This window comes from Anser anser (assembly GCF_964211835.1).
Source record: "Anser anser genome assembly, chromosome: 12".
Lineage (NCBI taxonomy): Eukaryota > Metazoa > Chordata > Aves > Anseriformes > Anatidae > Anser > Anser anser.
The window spans coordinates 19996099-20013487 of record NC_139733.1 but is presented as its reverse complement, the minus strand read 5'-3'; the positions used below and the strand labels follow the sequence as shown (position 1 = coordinate 20013487).

The window sequence follows — 17389 nt, the reverse complement described above, 5'->3', positions numbered from 1 at the left end:
ATGTAGCAAGAGTTCTGCTGTTTTGTTGTTCTTTGTGTTCAATTGCCTGACTGAAGTCCTGTTGAAAAAGACTAGAAGGATTTCCGATAACTTCCATGATTTGTCTCTATTTAAAGGAAGTTTTTAAAGCATCCTCTTCAGTTGTTCCACCTGTTCAGTTCATGTTCTGCTGATCACAGTTTTGCAGTGATGAATCTGAACAGCTTCCTTAATAGGATTTATAGTTTGGAAGATCAGTTCTTTTAATTTAACCCTTGTCAATCCTGTTAGGATTTTGACAGAAAGGAATTCTAATGTAACATTAAATTCCTGCTCTCCTTGCCAAAGGACAGACTTTCAAAACTGCGGTTATTCCAGCTTCACTTGTGCAGCTGTGCACAGCCACAGTTGTGTACCCATCAGTAACCAAAAGAAGAATAGATCGTGGATGTGCATCCTAACAAGGGTTTGGGATGGGGGCTCCAGCTGCCTCAGCGGCGCTGGAAAGGCACGTGTGAGCCTCACAAAAAGGGATTTGTGCCCGTTTCAGCCGGAGTTGTTAACAGCAGAGAGGAAGGCGATATCTTGAGCCTAAGCAGTGATTATCTCTGGGTGCTGTCCGGGAGGCCGACACAAATACGTGATTTTCTTCGTGTGGCTGTAAGGCTGTTGCGAGGGATGTTAGCGAGTTAGCAGCGTGGTGGTAAGAGTCGTAGTGATTATTACTGGCTCTTGTGAAAAGTCTGGGTTTTGTGCATCAAATTGGTCTTTCCTATTACTTTCCTATTATTGTGTGTGTTTAGAGTGAAAAGTGCTATGTTTTTTAAATAGCCAACTTCCAAAGTATTGGGAAAGATTAAAAAATGGCTATAATACCTGTCTGCAGTCAGTGGGGCAGAGGAAAAAGCGTCAGAAGAAATGGGTTTGCAGATAGTGCTTGTACTGCTGAGACCTCTTTGTTCAATGAGAATGTTTTTGCCTCCAGATTTCACTGGAAGTCAAGCCATGCTTTTGAGGGATTTGTTTTTACAGAATACTGGGCAAACTATGCAACGTGCAAAGCATAGCAATTAAAGACAGCATTAAATGCTCTGTTACCCTTCTTGTTTGGTGCACGGGATGCATCATCACCAGCCTGATTCAGCACTGTGTTGCAATGCAGGTGTGATGACTGCAGGTAAAAATGACTGTCAGCTAACAGGTAATGAATGCAGTTAAACAGGACCACAAAACTATTCCTTGCTATGCAAGAGGACAAGTGTTTAACTCCAAGGAAGTACTGGCTTGAGTTGACCACATCCTTAAGTTTTCTTTTCAGGGTGCTGGTAACAGAAGATGGGATATATAATGTATTTGATAATAAAATCAGGTCATTTTGGATGCAATTTGGCTCAGGTGTGTTCATACATGTATTTATTAATAATGTGCTCAAAATCTTAGCTGCAGATTTGAAATTTTGTGTACCAGGACAGGAATAGTCCAAGTATAAAATGGAAGCAACTTAATAGACAGATGTTAGGAAAGTAATTTCTATTTGAAAGTTTTTCTGTACAATTTTTCCACTATTAACAAAATAATTAAGGAAAGAAATATTCAGCTTTTAAAAAGTTCTCGTATTCTAAAGAAATGAGCACAGTAGAAGAATTTATTCAGTAATAGAAAAGAATTCTGATGGAATTGAACTGTTATATGTGAAGCTATTTGATTTTATTTTTTAAATGTTGGTGCTATCTTGATGTATCACTTCCAAAATACAGGGTACTTCATTTTTAAGGTATTAAGGACTTTGCATGTGGTTGCAACGCTTCTTAATTTGAATTATGACTTCCCACCAAAGTGTTAATCATAAGACAAAATGCATTAAGCTGATTAATATTAAGGTCTTTAGCAGATTTTCTCATTCTGTTTTAGTTAGCAATAATACATAAAATACTTCAGCACCGCTGTTCAAACTTCAGTGTTGTCTAGGATATGTGCTGTATTTTTCTTTGGATAATTAAAAAAGAGAATGAAATAGTGGCAAGTACTAGCTACAATGCTTTTTCCAGCAAAATCTGTATTCTGCATTTATGGAAATACATGGAGCCCCTTTTCAGGAGACTTGTAGTAAGTACCTGGCACGAGCTGGTTCTGTCAGTATTTACTGCCATTGTGCCACCGTTGCCTAATGCTGAGTTGGAAGCCATCATCTGTGAGCTAAAAATAGGGGACTTATTTATCCTCTGTGACACAAAATATGCTTTGCCTCTTTCCACACAGAAGTTAACGCTCGTAGATTTAGGGTGAAATAATTATCGCTGTTGGCTGCAGGGTAAGTTATTGCCAGGAGATTTTCATTCAGAGGTCGGGAAGAGCCCTTTGCTTGTTTTTCAGAATCGCATTCTTCTCTCTGCTTAATGAGACAGCGCTGTTTGGTTTGTTTCTGCAGGTGAATATTCCTTCTTGCACATATGGAAAAATACAGGCTATAGGCAAAATAATGTAAAATAAAAGGATGATTTTACTTCTAAACATTCAGTATTAAAGCCAGTAGAGTTTCATGATTGTGTAAAAACAGTAGTTTTGATATCAAGTGGCAAATAGCTGGGGTTGAATTATATCAATTTCAAAAGTCATCTGTGGGAAGAACTGGATTTCTGAAACTATGCACAACTCAAGCTGTGGGCTGCCCCCTGCCAGCTGTTGTAGCAATGAACTCCAGCAGAACCCAGGGATCTGCAGCCGGGTGCTCTGACTTGTGGAACTTCGGCCCTGGGTGCTCAGCCTCTCTGTTCTTCCTCTGAGGCTGCAACTGTCCTCATCGTGTGGCCAACAGCAGTGGGATGATTCTTAAACGTCAGGAAAGGAAACCACCTTTGTCTCAGAAAAACAGTGGGTTAGTATTTAGGTTTGAGATCTCATTTTTACAATATATCCAATTCCAAGTTGATGTTGTGCTCCTTTACCTCTAACACTGATCCTTAGGCTAAAGATAGAGGGTATTACTGGTTGTATTGTCACACACTTTTAGGTTCTACATCTTTAATTTTAATAGCTTAGAATGAAAAATACTTGACTTTCCATTACAGAAGTTGGAGTCTTTTTATATGTAGTTTTAAATATAACTAATGGGTTTTCAAATAGTCAGAAATAGTATCTGTACTTAAAAGTGGTGTATATTTATTGATCAGTATAATGCAGAACTGTAACTTTACACAGGTCATTCACGTTTTCCTGAGATTATTGAAGTTTCTTGCTCCTGACTGTAAACATTTAGTTCTTTTTTTTTCTAAATAGATTATTTTCCTTCCTCACCCTTGAACTTCAGTGCTTGCCTCTTCATGGTATGGGAAGAAAATGAAATTGGTTATGCTTGATACGTCTTCATGTTCTGTTCCATGGCTTTCTTAACTACAGTGTACGGTGAATTTTAAAAAATGAGAATTCTAGGGCTAGAAAATAAGTGAGACTTTAAAAACTAGCACGTTTTAAGTTTGCTTTGACAGGCAACGTTTCTGTGAGTGGGGCTGACATCACTGCCAAAAAAATCCCGTACCTGTTCATCTTTGACTTCAGCAGTTCCCTGTTCCAGCTCGCTGTATGGTTTCACAAACGCTGCCACTGGCACATCGCAAAGAGCTGTGCAAAAGCGGGAGGTGCAGGAGTGCAGCGGGGTACTGAAGGCAGCGTGAGCAGGAATGGTGCTGGGTACGGAGCTGCAGCCTGAAAGTTAAGGCCGGATGCCTGCTGGAGACTGAAGTAGGCGTATCCAAAGACAGAACCTAAAGGTGTGGGATTTCACAAGAATTGGCTAAGAATCATCTGTGTGTTATGGGATACCCTACTTCAAGGCTTAAATAGCATTTATTCTTCAGTGCTTATTTTTGATTCCTGTGGTAAGGAGTCTTTATAAAGACTTATTTACCGGGGACACGTGTAAGATGCATATTCTGAAAGCAGAAGTTAGTTTGCTGTGCTCTGTGTTCCTCCTGTGTAGGATTCCCTGTTTGATGTATTGCATGCATGTGCATACATAAAATCTCCGTGTGAACCCAAGCAAATCCATTGAAGAGCCGTTTTTCTTTTCCACTTGCTTTCATTTTGTTTTAGTGTTCTGTCTCCTCAGCTGAAGATCATCATGCGTATGTTGCTGACACTTTCATCTTTTCCCATCTTTGTTACCACATCTGAAAACCATGTTTGTATTCCTTCAGCTATTTTATTGCTGTTGTTGATCAGCAGCGGTACCAGGCACTTGCTCTGAGTTCCCAAAGGCAAGGAGATGTGCTTCTGTCACTGCTCGGCCACCCCCTGCAGGACTTCGGCTGCCTGGGGAGGAGGAGGGTGGCTGTTCGTAAGGGCTGCTGCAGTTGAGCAAAGGGAATACCTGTCTCCAATGTAACATAACTGCGCTTGATATAACTTTCTGCTGACTTTCTTTAAATCAGTCTCCCCTGGAATGTCGGGACTGGGATGGAGTTGCTGATGGCAGTGTCACAGAGTCCTCAAGAGCCACATTTTCACCCGTGCTGTTCCCAACCTGCCTTCACCTTCTAGCATTCCCACTCATGTGTCACTCATACACAAATTTATTTTTTTTATTCTCGTAACAGAAGAGATGTATGATCGTGAGAGGCAACACGATGAAAATTTAATCTACATTAATGTCGGTGTATCTTAGCAAAGAAGGGTTGAGCTGCCAAAAAAAGCAGCTGTCTTGTTTCCCATTCTATCTTGGTATGTGCAATGTGACTTAGTAGAGATCATTTCCACAATCTGTAAATTAAATATAAAGTTATATATTCCCTTTCCAGTGAAAGTATGGGGGGGGGGGGAAAAAGACATGAGGTTATAGAGTCAGTATGTTAGTTGTAATAGCAAATTGTCAGAAGAGTCAGAAAAACACCCCAGACCGTGAAGACAGACTGTAGTGCCCTGTCTCTGGAATGCTTTATCTGCGTACTTAAAGTCAATTTTGTAACTATAGTGTAATCTTCTGGTCATGTTTCACAAATGAAGTGTCCCGTACTGGTATACAAAATCATATTTTTATTACAAGGATGTATAGCATGTTTTAAATATATACAGGATTTGAAAGTGTTGTTCCCAAGGCAGAGGTAAGGTAGGTGGTGGCCTTCACTGAAGTCACCTTTGTACAGGAGATGCTGGGGTTCACCCATGCGTGCAGCTGCTCACTGTGCAGCCGTGGGCTGAAAGAGGAGGTGCCTCTGCTAACACAGGCACAGCTCTGGGGTTCCCGAATGTCCATGCTGAGCAGGGATTAAGGCTGGCTAGAACTGCAGCCTCTGTGAGGGCATAGATGTTAAGCTACTGTAAACGAAAACTGTAATTAATGAAGAAGGACTACTTCTTTGTTGAGAATTAGTGTTCGAGTCACTAATTTACATAGGTACTTGGCAGTTGAGTAAATGTAGTGGATGTTGTAAATGGTTCAGGCTGGCAGCTTGACAGCTAGAACCAAAAAGTTGAGCAAAATTTTAATTCCATGTATAATTTCTTTTTGAAAGAGCATACTTCTTTGTAGTCAAAATAGTTTGGTTTGACAGGTTTGGTTTGACAGGCATTGATGGTGATGGAATCTGAAAGTTCATCAGTTATACTTGGGATTGTAATTTCTTCTGCATTCTTCCCTGACTTTTCTTCAGTTGCTTCTTTTCCAAAATAGTACTTTTGATGTACATTTTTTATTTTTGTTTGCCATTGCTTTGTGCTCTCCATGTTCTTTTTTTATACTGCAGTCTTCCCCATCTTTTCACTTTCTTTCTCTGTCTATGTATTTTTCAGCATGGAATTACTCCACAACAACCAACAAACAAAAATTTTGTGCTCAAACAGCAGGGGGAGTTCTGATCTTTTTTCCTTTTTTTTTTTAATTCTGTAAAATGTAATTTCATCCATGTTCAGGTTTCATAGCCTAGGAGGAGCCGGTCTCTTGGGAGAGGGTTATTAGATTCCATTTGCAGTAGTGGCTGTTTTCATTTGAATGTTTTTTCCCCCATTAAGCAGTGAAAATATTTTTTTTGTTGTTTAGTGTTCCAGCATTTAACCCCTTAGCAACTTCCATCAGAAAACTAAAGGAGGAGATTTTAGTTAATTGGAATTTACATGAAGAAGAGAAGTTACTAATAAGAAATAATTGCATATGAACAGAAACAAACCGACCACAGAAGGATTTCTGGTTGTGGAATGAGGAAATGTTGAAGGCTTTATCTTTTTCTGCATTTATCAACTGTACGTCAAATGGCATTTTCTTGAGCCTGAAGTGAATTTTTCTTTCTGGAGGCTCCCTTTGCCAAGTTACTCTGTAACTAAGAGCAGTAGGAAAAGTTCTGCTTAATTTAAAGCGATTGTTAGCTGTTAGGCAATGGTATCGCTTACATGGGCTTACACAATTGCTGTGGCTTCTGGGTGCCTGATCTTGCTCTGGGCTGCGTGTTTCCAACCTTATTTTTTCCCAATGCAGGTGTTTGTGTAGGCATACAGAGAAATAGGCTTTATGTTTTTTTTTTCAGCGGGGGAATGATGATGGGGCATAACCTTTTTGTTATTTGCGAGTCGCTTTCCAGCTTGAGTGTTTTTTTGATGTGGTATAGAGCCATACAGTGAGAAGAAAGGAGAGGCAGGGGGAGGGGGCTTCTTGAGCTGTTGAGAATTACACGCATGACTGTGCCTCGAGGCTTTAGTCTTGCAGAGATTTTCTTGCTGAAGTCAGAGGCTCTGCATCCACAGAGATGTGGGAGCCGAGGGGCAGTCATCTGACTGCAATTCTGAGACGGTGAATCAACTTAAAGTTACAAGATGGTTGTAGATAGCTGTTATTAAAGTCTCAAAGGTGGGAAGAAGGTAAAAATTAGTCATTATGATTTCTAGTGAATTACAGAAATAAAAATCTATTTCCAGGAAGAGCTGCGGTTCTGAAGTGTCTGCTGGACATTCACAAGATTTTTAGGGAGAGCGACCCTGCCTACCTCCTTAATGATCTCTTCATTACAGACTACTGCGTCTGGATTCAAAAAACCAAGTAAGTTCTGAACTTGTTATTGATGTGGGAAAGTTTTTTAGCATACTGCATGTAGGAAGAAATAATCAGTAAAACCAAAATACACGCTACATCCTATAAATGGAAATGTTTTCAGTCATTTCATTTCGTAACCTTGTTATCCAGGTATTCCTACAACATGGGGGAAGACATCCAGTTCATTTTTTATGTCGTGGCATCACTGGAGAAGGGAGGGAGGAGTTGCATTTTTTTTTTAAATACAGGTGTGAATTTTCATTGATTATTAATGGTTTAGGGGAAAAACAGCTTTAGGGGAATTTTCATGCCATTGCAATCCCAGGAGTAAGAGATTTTAGAGGACCTATGTAACATTTGGAAGATGGTTGGAACGAATTCGAGTTCAGCATTGAATTTACAACTTCTCATAGAATTGACAGCTTCCAATTCAGGTCAAATGCACATGCAGACCATTTAAATCTGTATGAAACAGTTGATTTATGAACTGTAGCAGGTGTACCAATTGATTATTAACACCAGAGTAAGTGTCTCAAATTTGTGTGCTGCATACTGTTGCCCCTGTAGTTGCTTGCCAGCTCACTCTGCCTGGCAATATGCTTTGGCTTCCACTTCTCTGGAGAGGAAACAGTGACTCTGCCACTTCCAGACTAAATCGGGGAATCATGGCCTTACTAATACAAATACAAAAAGTGCCATTGTCACGTTTGATAATACAGCAACATACAGATTTCCTAACAATGGTTAAACATAGTCTTTGCCTTCTAGTTCACAATTCAAGAGGAGTTTTCTGGGGGTAAAAAAAGTCAGTGTGCAAGGTACTAGAAGTGATGAGGGGATATAGAGGGAGCTTGGTAATTCTCACGATCAGAAAGGGTAGTGTGCAAGCTGGCTTACTTTTCTTTCTAAGGTTAAAGGCCTTTTGTTCGCAACTGCTTATTGTGTACTAGATGATTCTTACTCTTCTCTATATGTTAAAAGAGATCATGCTCCTGCAGGTGACGATGCACAAAAGCAACTACGGATGTTTCCAAAGTTTTTGATTGATGAAACCTGATTAGTTCCAAGAACAGCCAGTTCGTTCCAGATCTCCATTTCTGAGGGGTCTTTTTCACTCAGACCTTAAATACAAGTATGGGGAAATTCATGGTCAGGTTGAAGTTGACTCGAAAAAGTAAATGAAAGAGAGAGTTATTTCATGATCTTTCACAAAGAAATGAGTCACAGAACAGTGATATCACTGCTGCCCATATCAGTGAATATAGTGATAAGGAAGTTAGTCAGAAAACCCAAGAATTTCTTTAAACATAGCAGAAGAAAATGTATGGTAGATATAAGTGATACATTAACACATTTACTCCCAGACACATACATTATGTACCAGTTAAGCAGAACTGACAGCTTCTGGAAAGAGGGCAATTAAGCTATCTTGCTGTCATAATGACATGGCACAATAGTTGTCTGTCATTAGGAGAACAAGAGAAAGAGGAACAGTAGAAACCATTGCCTATTTTTAGGAATGAATTTGCCTGAATCAGGAAAGCATTTAAGCATATGCTTAAGTCATTCCTGGTTCAGTTCAGCAGTGAGGCATGTGCTTGAAGTTAAGCATGTTCTAAGTGAATGGGGGCACTTTTTTTCCCATTGTAAGTGTTGAAGGAAAGTACCGAGTCCACTTTTCACTCAGAAAATACCTAACAGATTTGGAAATGGTTAGTGAATGGTCTGGTAAGAACAAGGGTTCCAGCTCCCCAAGGTGAGTACGGTGTTGGGATGGGAGGGTGGTACACATGCCATTCCAGGGGAAGAAAGTTGTTACAGCTCTCTGATAATTGCCTCTGTGGGAAAGAGTTTTGGGAGGGGAAGGAATTTATAGGTTTCTTTAGTGGTCTTTTAATGAAATAATTTGCGTGCCCACTCGGTTTGGATACTTTCTCTGTTTTGTTTCTTAGCTATTCTTTGCTCTGTGCAAGCTTTATTAACCTCCTTTGTCTCCATTTTCTCCTCTCTATTCATAGTTGTAGTCCCAGGTTACCCTCAAAAATCTGTGAAGGGTTTTTCTTTTCTTCCTCTCTTTCCATGATATGTGACCCAGTCCTAGTGGAGGTTGGGGCCTCTTTGTTTAACAGTTAAAACAGATTGTAGGTTATTTTTAGTGAAGAATCTGGGCGCTTTAAAAACAGCTGGAAGCAAGATTTTTAGCTTACCTGTACTGGCAGAGAAAACTCTGGGAGTCATAGGTTTAGGAAAAAAAAACTATGGCACAGGCAGAAATGCAATGGATGTATCATATGGTAGTGAGAGAATAGTCAAGATAAAGCCTTCAGGAAGAGAACCCCACAGGTAGTTACTAGCTTTTAGATTTCAGAGTGGAAACAAAACCTTATAGCCAGCAGTGTGTCAATAGTAGATTACAAATTTGGTTTGAGATCATCGTTTGGCTGTGGCTGAATTAGATGAATAAGTGAATGTGTCACTGGGCTGGCAGAAGATGATTTATTTTAAGCACAGTGTGTCTGGAATTGGAAATGATTAAGCTTCTGAATAAAAACAAATGCAGGTGGCTAATAGTCAGTTGGATATGGTGAGTACAATCCAGTTCTTTAAATCTAAGGATTTTTTGAGAAACTGACTTTATTGAGGTACTTGCTACTAAAAGTGAATTCTTGAAAATCTTAGATAATAAAAGATATTAGCAAGTATAGCTGAAGTTTCATCTTTTCTTTTGCAGTCTTAAGTTTAGTTTTACCTGCTTTTTAGATTTCTAGCTTGCTTGTGAAATTAATAATTTGTTCTATGGTATAAAATGGCATGTAAAATAATTTTAACTTGATTGTGTTTTGAAGGAAGGGAGCATGTTGCTCAGCAAAACCTACCAGAAGAGAGAAAAGTAAAGGTTAACCTGGGTAACAAAAGCTAGACAAAGACCTATGCAGGCAGCCTGTAGTAAGTCTTGGCAGGTGGTGTCAACATTTATGTTGAAAAGCCAGATGCAGCCAGATGGAAAATTGCATCTTTAACCCCTGAGGTCATAATGACATGTCATCACTTCATTTGATCCCCCTGCTAAGTGAGCTTATCATCCACCCTGCTGTCACTTCTGTTACTACTTTCATTTCCATAATAAAATTAAATTTAATTTGTCTGGTTTGCATGCTTTTCTTCTTTAGGTCAGAGCTTTTTACAAACCGCTATGATACATATGGCAGCCTCTCCAAAGTGAAGTTATAACTGAACTTGTATGACACGTCTGAGCTTTTCTCTGTCTTTCGCACCATTCTGGTATAAAAAGCAGAGGAAGATGAGGGAGAGGAGATAGAGCTTTGGGGAACCACTGGTTGTCTCGTAGCTACATGTGGGCTGTGAAGAGCGGGGAATCAAGTGTGGGTTTATTGCAGAACAACTTCTTCCCTTCCTTTCCTTGCTGGAGGATAGTTCTGTCTGTGACCCCATAGGAGTTGTTCCCCTTACAGACAGATGTCAGAGTAGTTCACCCACTGACTCTTGCTGTGCTGAGGTTCCTTTGTGTAGCCTGATGTCTTTCTCCAGTGCTTTGTACTCAGTTTGCACTGGTCTCTATTCGTAGCTCAGCCGTGTGATGCTGCTGGCTGTAAGATCAGTGGTGAAGCGCAGGGCTGAACAGCTTCGAGTCGTGGTGCAGGCAGGCAGTTAAGTGCATGCTGTTCTGTATCCCTGTGGAAGAAAACAATTGAGCCCACGCCGATTTAAAGTATGTTTACCTAACATTTAAATACATGTTTAGGTTTAAACATATACCACTTCATTATTGGTAAACGTATGTTTCCTGTGTTCCTGAAATGGATTTGAAGCTGTTAGGGGCGCTGGCAGTTCTCCAGGGGTAGTTAAACGTAGGCAGCTTTATAGTTTATACATCTCCAAAGTTCATGGGTACAAGGAATGCAGAAGAGTAAGATGTTTGATCCCAAATAATTTGCATTGTATTTTCAACAGCACTGTTTTTATCTTACCATCTCATCTCTTTTCAGGATCTGTTCTATTGCAAAAAATTCTGAAGTCGTTACTGACATTGTGTATTGCTGTAGATTTGACTCACAGTAAAGGAGATCTGTTACGTTAAGAGGGATGAGCCACTAAATTGTTTCAGCATGTCCCGTGGAACTGTGCCTGCAACTTGATTTATGACACCTGCGTACAGGCTGCTTTGGTGTGTACATGCTCTGCAGTCACACCTTCTCGTTGCAGAGTGCATATACTTACACCTACGACAAATGTAATCTTGCTAATTTTGATGACTGTAGGTATAACGTGCCAGTTCAAGCATGGACTGTTTGCTTTAGAGTAAGCTTTAAAGAACCAGGATCTCTGGTGTCATTCGTGCAGCTCTGTAGAAGCTGGTATCTTTACTGGAACTAGACTAAAGCCAACTCAATATTCCTAAACATGTTAGGTTTGCTTCTGTTGATTTGCAGGTTAGACATACCCTAAAAGATATCCTAGCTTCATAGCTCTGTTTTCCTTTTCATCTCTTTGTTATAATCAAAACCTAGTCCTTGTTACAACATAATTACCTAGTCAGAAGCCAGCAGGGAGTTGCTGCTTGATGTGTAGGGTGTGAAGTTCTCTAAATAAATGTAGGATTAATTACACTCACTGTATGTCATTGAGGTGATGAGATTGACTGTGATTGTTCAGCTCCCCTTTTCTTTTCCCTAGGCTTTGTGAATTACCGTTTTAATCAATACAGTGTATGTGGGCCTGAAGGTTTACGGGCTGCTGTTGCAAAGGCATCGAGGAATACAAGTCTTTCAGAAAAAAGTATGATCAGTGAGATTTAGGATTTTTAAGATTAGAAATGATAAAGACATTAAAGTGGGGGAATAAGGATCTCAGCCTTGGCATCATAGTTTCAGTCCACTGCTGTGGTTAAAGTTTGGTAGAGGGAAGATTTCTGTATATTGGTTCTGACCTCTTTTGTTGTCTTTAACTGATAATAAATATTTATTTTACAAGTGATCATCTGTTTATATTTGGGAAAAAAAAAAAAAGGCAGCCTACTAATGTTTTTTTTCCAAACATACATTTGATAATCAGAGTGGTGCTGATAGCTTGCTGTTGGGCCCATCTAAACACACTGTACCATTGAATTGTCAAAAGCCTCTTTTCAGTTTATTTAGCTGTTTGCATAGCTGTATATGTCTGTTATTAATTTACATTAAGTTCTCTACTCTGTGGAGCATCTTACTTGTAGTACTTTCCTTTCGTTTTGTTATGTCAGCTCCCCCATATACTCCCCTGTGCTTGCTTGTAGGGCAAAGAGCGTTTAAAAGCAGATCACGTATGACAGCCCTCCTGAAAGAACTGCTTCAAGCTTCGGCTAGATTTGGGAAAATATTTTTTATAACATACAACATCTTTAAGCTTGTGTAGTCAAATATTATGGTCTTTAGGTGAATATAAAAAGCTGTACGTTAAAAATTATTAGTGAAATTGATCATCTCATCTGCAGACTTAAAATTTGACCCCGTTACTATTTGCTGAGATCTGGAAAACTCTGGAAGGTTGTGTAGAAACTACTTTGTGCCATTTTTGCCTCTGTTTCTTGGCATTTTTGTTTTCTTCAGTGGTTTGGACCTTTGGAAAGATCAAAATACTTTAATAGAGGAAAAACAGACCTTACAAAATCTTTCGGTCTTTGCTTTTTTGCTACTTATAGGGTTAATTTTCATGAAGTCCTGTTCTCTTTTCGTGGCTTTGCAGTGTTCCTAGGAGTAACTTACCTGTAACATCCACCTGAGGACTGTACCCTCAAATGAGGGGTGAGTGGAGTAGATCTTGTTGACTGTGCACATCTGTGATGAAAATACTAAGTTCAGAAAGGAAGATTCAGGAACAAAACTTATCCGAACAGACTGTTAAATGGTATGCTGCTAGCAAGCTAGTTTATTAAATTTGCTGCGTGTGTGTGTCTGTGTGTGTGTGTGGGGATCATTAGCAGAGAAGAAGTATTAATCAGTGGCTCAAAGCATTCTCATGTTAGAAGAATATGCTAATTTTCAGCTGTTAACCTCTCAGATTCAGCAGCCATGATTCAGAAGAACAAAAGCATAAGCAGTAATATATTCTGGATGAAAATCCTGTTTCTTGGTTCTGTGGGATTAAACTGATTGGTACGGTATGTTTAAAGCATTTCCTACAGTTAAGATCTTAGGAAGAATACAACTCACAGTATTGTATTTTACGTGAACTACACTTTCATGGTCAACTGCGCTCTGCTTTGGCTGTAGCGTAGGTTTTACTTACCTTCATTACTGCCCAAATTAAGCTTAGTTTATTGAAAGATACAGTAATTTCAGGTTTGATAAAATTCCAGTACTCCAAGTAGACGGTGCAGAGAAAAGCAAAATTGCTTCCACATTGCTCTAAAAGCAGCCTTGCCATTAGCATCTGCTTTTAGCATATGCTCTCATGTAGCTGGTTATATTATTTATTAGTCAACAACCTCCTTGCCACCATTACAAAATCCCTCCTTTTGATATATCATGTAGTTAGAGAATGACATTTTTCACTATCCTCCTTGAGTGGTATTGTTATTTGGATACACTGAAGCCCCTTAATTCCCCCCCACACTCCATGTAAAACAAAACAACTTGTTGGACTGTGGGTATTGTTCTTTGAAGGTTATTCTTTCCTTTGCTGTTTCCGCTTCATATTGCAGTCCATGCAGGTACCAGGGATAAAATAAATCTTGGTGCGCTGGATTGTGATTGCAGTTTTTCAATGAATGAAGTAAGAAAGCTGTTTCATCTGGTTTCGTAGACTTCACCCTTACTATCCTGCGATGCCTTGCAGTAGTAGCTCACGATTACAAGCCTCTGTTACTGTATTTCCTTCTTAGCGGGCTTTGTAAGCTGGCATTACTATTGCTGGCAGCTAGTTCAGCATGCAGCCTGCGTTTGCTTACTGCTTGAAGTAATCGTGCTGCTTTAGGTTTGCTTTTCCACCACTTCTTTGGTGGCCTGTAGTAGTGTGTTAACTTTCAGATGTTTCAGCTGGTTTTCAAAGTTTTACCAGTAATGGGAGTGGCTGCTTCAAACGGTATCCTGGCAGGCTCTTGAGGTTCATTTTATGCCTGTTTCAGTTTACGTACCACTGACCTTTGGAGTAACTGATGTGTCAGTATTCTAGGAAATACTGGAAAAAGGAAAAAACTGGGAAGGGACAGCATTTTTTGTTTCTTTATGAAATGGAGATCATCCATTGTCTTCAGAGTCTTTGTCTGAGTACTGGCTGATATCTTAAGCAATCTGTAAGAAAATACAGTGTATGTCTCTTTTAGATAAAATTTCTGGTGACATTTAAAATTGTTCTTTTTTTAAAGTAGGGAATAATGATTTGAACAGATGAGTTGCACAGACTGACCCAGATTGGCAACATATGCTTATTTGAACAACATGCATTTTAATACAATCAAGTATAAGATGGCACATTTACAATAAGAGATTGTAGATCATGGTTATGAATTGAAGAGCATAAGACAGTTGAGGGCAGGAAAAATTGCTTGGGTCATGCTTGAGAACAGTTTGAACTTGAGTACCTATTCATCTCTCAGTAGGTAAGAGCGTGCGTACGGTGTTTCACTGAAGAAGCAGAATGGTATTGTTTAGGAGAAAAGTGGCACAACCTCAGACTGCATCATTTGTGAGCCTGCTAACAAACCGAGTAATTCTAGTGTCTACTTTTAAAAAATGTTGAAAATTGGAGAGAGTTATGGGAGAAAAAGCTCCGTGAATGTGCATGTCTGAATGACCTATGTTATGGCAAGAAACTGGAAAACCTTAGTGGGTCATTCCTAAGAAAGATTGATTTTTTTACATGTCTGCAAGTATGCTGGGGCAGAGATTGGTTGTTTAGCCATTGTGTAATACAAGAGCAACAAAAAATTACAACTAAAAATCCATCTAATTGAATATGAAACAGGAAAAATTCAGACCAGCAATATGTTGACTTGCCTCATTCTCCCTAAGTTGTTGGGTGATTTTTGTACTGTTTTATCTGTTTCCATCAAGACAGCATAACTCATGGTTTGTACCTCAAGGCTCAAATACTGGCTATGGATATGGTGCAGAAAGTATTTGAGATTCTTCACAATTTGTTACTAAAATAGGCTTTTCTAGTCTTTTTTTTTTAAAGGGAAATGCTATCATTTGGCACTTAGACCTTAGATAAGGGCTTACCAGTTTATCAGAGTGCACGGGCTGTTGGTGCCTGAATTTGGTAGAGAACCCAAATTTTATTTATTTCCATGCCAAGTCATCTGCTTTTAATCCTTAGATCACAGTTCTTTGATTTAAAAATAGTAACTAAGAATTTGCAGGCACATTATGTGTTTGTCTCATCTTTCACTATTTTGATGTATGTTTTTAATATAGTTTCTCTTTGTTTACTGTCATCCTGAGCTGCCATGCTTCTCATTAAATATTGCATCTTATTTAAGGCCCGAGGTGTCGCTTCAATTGTCTGTAGAGCAGTAGGTGTACACGGAGCACTTTGTAAATAACAATACCCAAGTAATGTAATATACTGACTTAAGAGGCTTAAAGCAAAACAGTGTTTGCCCTAAAGGCTGAAAAATGTGATAGACAGGTGGGTATGATGCCAGAAATTTCCCTTTATATATGTTTTAGCAAGCCCTGTAAAGCATGGATTTCTAACAAGGGATTTAATCTCTCCTCCCAGCTGCTAGCTGCAGTTTCCTTTGATGTTTTCCTCTCCTTTCCTCTCTTGTATTTTTTTCCCCTATTTATTCCATCGCTTTTCTATAGCTCGTATTCCTTCAGGCTGTGTCTGCATGCACCTTGCTGTGGGTAGAGAAGGGAAAGAAGAAAGCCATTTTTTCCCCCTCAGGCCACTGCTTTGATTTCCCAAAGTTGTTGGGAGGCAGCTCCTGTCTGCCTGCCGAAGGGTCAGCGCTCGGTGCCACGTCTCTGCAGTCAGCACATCTCGGCTGGCTTCTGCTCCGACGGGGGAAGGACGGGCTCGTGTAGTTGTTGCCTTTCTGAGCAGGTGGAGCGTGCAGCTGTGATCAAAGCGGGGAGCCGATGAGCAGCCTGATAATGCCTTCCTGTTGTGTTTTCAGCCCTGTCAGTGTTTTGCCTCGGTCTCTTCCGCCCGCTCCCACCCCTCGCGGTGATTCCCCTGTAAATCTCAAGACCAAACAGCGATGGCACGAGAGAAACCATGCTGAAGGAGCTGGGATGATCATTTAGCTTGGGGCCTGCCCCCACTATTCCGCGGGGACTCCTTCCCGCAAGGACCGCGGCTGCGGGCTGCACGATGGCCTGCAGGCCTTCGTGTCGTGGTGGGGAGCCAGGTGTGTGGCCATCTCGGTGGGATGCGGCCTCATCGTCACCAAAAGGTGTAGGAGGGGTGATCCTGCCCTAGGGCAGCCCATACGAGGTGCCCTGCAAGCACGGGGTGTTGGCAGAGGAGACAAGAGGAGGCCGTAGTGAGATACTAGATTGTGAGAGGCCACGGTGAAGCCCAAGCTACAGGTAACAGCAATTAAGAAATTTACAAGTGAGATGATGCTGATGTAGAACAAGTGTCAGCGTTTTGTTTCTGTCACACAGCCAACACTTGCTATCGCATCTTAAAATCTGTTCCTTTCTCTGTGTCTGTTCTGTGGCGAGTTCCTATTAATCTTGCGTTATTTTATTTACCATATAGAACTTTGGAAGCCGCGCAGTTGCTGGATGTTTAGGCTGGTTGCAACTTATTGAAGCTATTTTGGCAACACTGAGCTGTTTCTAAACTCAGTTAAAGCATTCTTAAAACATAAACACTGTTCAGTTTCTTTTTATAGTCCAGTATTAATTGTAAGTCTGTTTTTTCTTCTGAATATTTTCGTAGCATCATATACATAAGCTGTCCTTGATTTCTTTTATAATCTATGATATGTTTAGTTTCAACTTATCAAAAGACCAAGTAATGAAAGTAAAATGTTACACTGGAAAGCTTCATCTTTTTTTTAAATATTTATAAATGTGAAGTTCAGCTCATACAGTATTTAGATTCTTTATGAAAGAAATGCTGTGGAACTACAGAATAAATATGGAGGGAAAGTCACTTGAAATACTCAGATTTATTAACATAAAGAAGTCACTTAAATTGAAATGATGGTGCTGCGTTTTATATTTGATTTATGTTTAACAGACTGTAATACTTTAAGCTCTGTAGATAGCAGTTTGTGTTTACAAGACTGCGAGTTGGCTCGCAGCGTAAGTATATCGCTCTTAGCTCAGAATTCAGGCAATGCCCTTTGGAAGCCAGAGTTGCAGGATGAAAGCATTTTCTATTGCCCATAAGCCCGTTGGATTCTTCCACGTCAGCCTTTGTTTTGTGCTCAGGACTTCT

At 39.9% G+C, this 17389-nt stretch overlaps 1 protein-coding gene across 4 annotated transcripts in view; it reads left to right on the top strand.

The window, feature by feature from the left end:
- Positions 1-17389, top strand: part of SHQ1 (SHQ1, H/ACA ribonucleoprotein assembly factor) — a 47511-nt gene that overhangs the window by 18285 nt on the left and 11837 nt on the right. For 3 of the 4 annotated variants that reach the window (XM_083795090.1, XM_083795093.1, XM_083795091.1), the window contains exons 12-13: positions 6880-7000; positions 8646-8750. In XM_083795090.1, coding sequence (XP_083651216.1) covers positions 6880-7000; positions 8646-8750 — 226 coding nt within the window. The remainder of the gene's footprint in view (positions 1-6879; positions 7001-8645; positions 8751-17389) is intronic. The other variant, XM_083795092.1, reaches the window with a different exon arrangement.